The sequence below is a fragment of the Emiliania huxleyi genome, assembly GCF_000372725.1.
Source record: "Emiliania huxleyi CCMP1516 unplaced genomic scaffold EMIHUscaffold_6334, whole genome shotgun sequence".
NCBI classification, from domain to species: Eukaryota; Haptophyta; order Isochrysidales; family Noelaerhabdaceae; genus Emiliania; species Emiliania huxleyi.
This window is the reverse complement of record NW_005197247.1, coordinates 1-1,463: the sequence shown is the minus strand read 5'-3', so window position 1 is coordinate 1,463 and position 1,463 is coordinate 1. Positions and strand designations below refer to the sequence as shown.

Here is a 1,463-nt window from a genome sequence, read left to right as displayed (position 1 = left end):
GCACAGCGCTCCAGCCAGAGTCTGCGGGCACGCTGAATGGCGGCTGGCCGCACGCTGGGGACGAGTCCTCCTCCCTGCCCGTGGACCGGCGGCGCACATGCTCACGCCTGAAGCCGCCGTGCCCTTTGCAGAGGTCACCGGCATGGCCAATATCTGGCCAGTGGATCCGGCCGAGGTGAGGCATGGAGCGGGGCGTGCGCGGCGGCCGCTGGTCGCTCGCTTGGCTCATGACGCTCTCGGAATCGGAGCTGCCACCACCGAGCATCGTTGCAGAGGCAGGGTGGCGACTGGCGAGCCGGTATGGAGGGTGATACCTAGGGATCCTAGGTACGGGAAGAATGCCTCGACGGCTGCCGCCGTGCCGCCGGATGCAACCCGTCCTATACGAGAGAGGAATCCCTGGGACCCTGTCGTGTGGGTGGACCCTGCCCAGCCCCCCTCCGTGTCGCGATGCGCTCCCCGCTCCCGTTCCCCTGTGTCCCTGATCGTTCGTCCTTACAAGATCCTCCACATAAATCCGAGACGGTGATGGGAGGGTCGTGTGGTGGTCTCAGGCCCAGTGAGGTAGTGCATCTGACTATCCCGGATCCTGCTGAACAAGCTCCTCTTGTAGCTCGATCGGTCACACACCGCCATCGCCGTCGGGGAGAGGGGGGACGACACTGCTTCTGCAGCGTGCACCTCGATCCTGTACCGTGTTTGTCGTGGTGTCCCTAAGCGAATTTTACAAGACGTGTGGCGACAAGGCTACCCGTGGCTTTTGGGCGCACCTCTGGTGGTGTTGCGCGCTCTGCGCGGCGCCACCGGCGGCGCGTCGGAGTGGCGGCCGCCACTCGCGTGGTGCCAAGAGGTTCTCCGGAACCCTTACGCGCACCACGGCGGCCGCCTTCAACTCCCCGAGCGGGGCCCTAGGACCAAGGGCGCGCTCGGCAAATTCCTGCGCTTTGCGCAGGGTCACAACCCCTGGGCCAGTTGTTGGTGGAACCACCTCAAGGCCAGCGCACATGCGCGGGCGATGGACTGACTCCAGCAGCTCAAGGGCTCGCGCTCTCCTCACCGCCGCGCGCGCGTTGCAGCAGGAGTGCCGCAAACCGCAATGCGGCATTGTGCGACTACCGCATCGTGCCGCAGCTGCACCGCTTCTCCTCGGACATCATCGTGAACTCGGTCCGCTGCGAGGACGCGGTCAGCACCGCGCCGGATCTCTTCTGAGAGCCGGCGCGGATCGCGGATGCGGCTTGAAGGCTCTGCCGGCGGATCTGTGGCCTGGCGCCTGCCAGACTGCGGGTCCAAATACCCCGGCGCTCGCGCGCGCCACCGCCCCCGGCGCGGGGTGGGATATCAGTTCGTGAGTCCTGTGTCCCCGTCCCTGTGCTCCACCTTCTTCTCCCGTGTCGGTCCCTGAGAACCCCACTATACAGCGCCACCTCGTGAGCTGTCCTGTGAGCTGTGTGCTGTGCGTC

General features: G+C 66.2%; 1 protein-coding gene across 1 annotated transcript; it reads left to right on the top strand.

Annotated features, from left to right (window-relative positions):
- Positions 1–97: 97 nt before the first annotated feature.
- EMIHUDRAFT_257537 (hypothetical protein) lies at positions 98–1,212 on the top strand (the record flags this gene model as incomplete). The annotated part of the gene is made up of 5 exons (XM_005763393.1): positions 98–175; positions 274–298; positions 747–840; positions 913–978; positions 1,080–1,212. 5 exons carry the CDS (start codon positions 98–100, stop codon positions 1,210–1,212), a joined length of 396 nt encoding a protein of 131 aa, XP_005763450.1.
- Between the last annotated feature and the right edge of the window lie 251 nt (positions 1,213–1,463).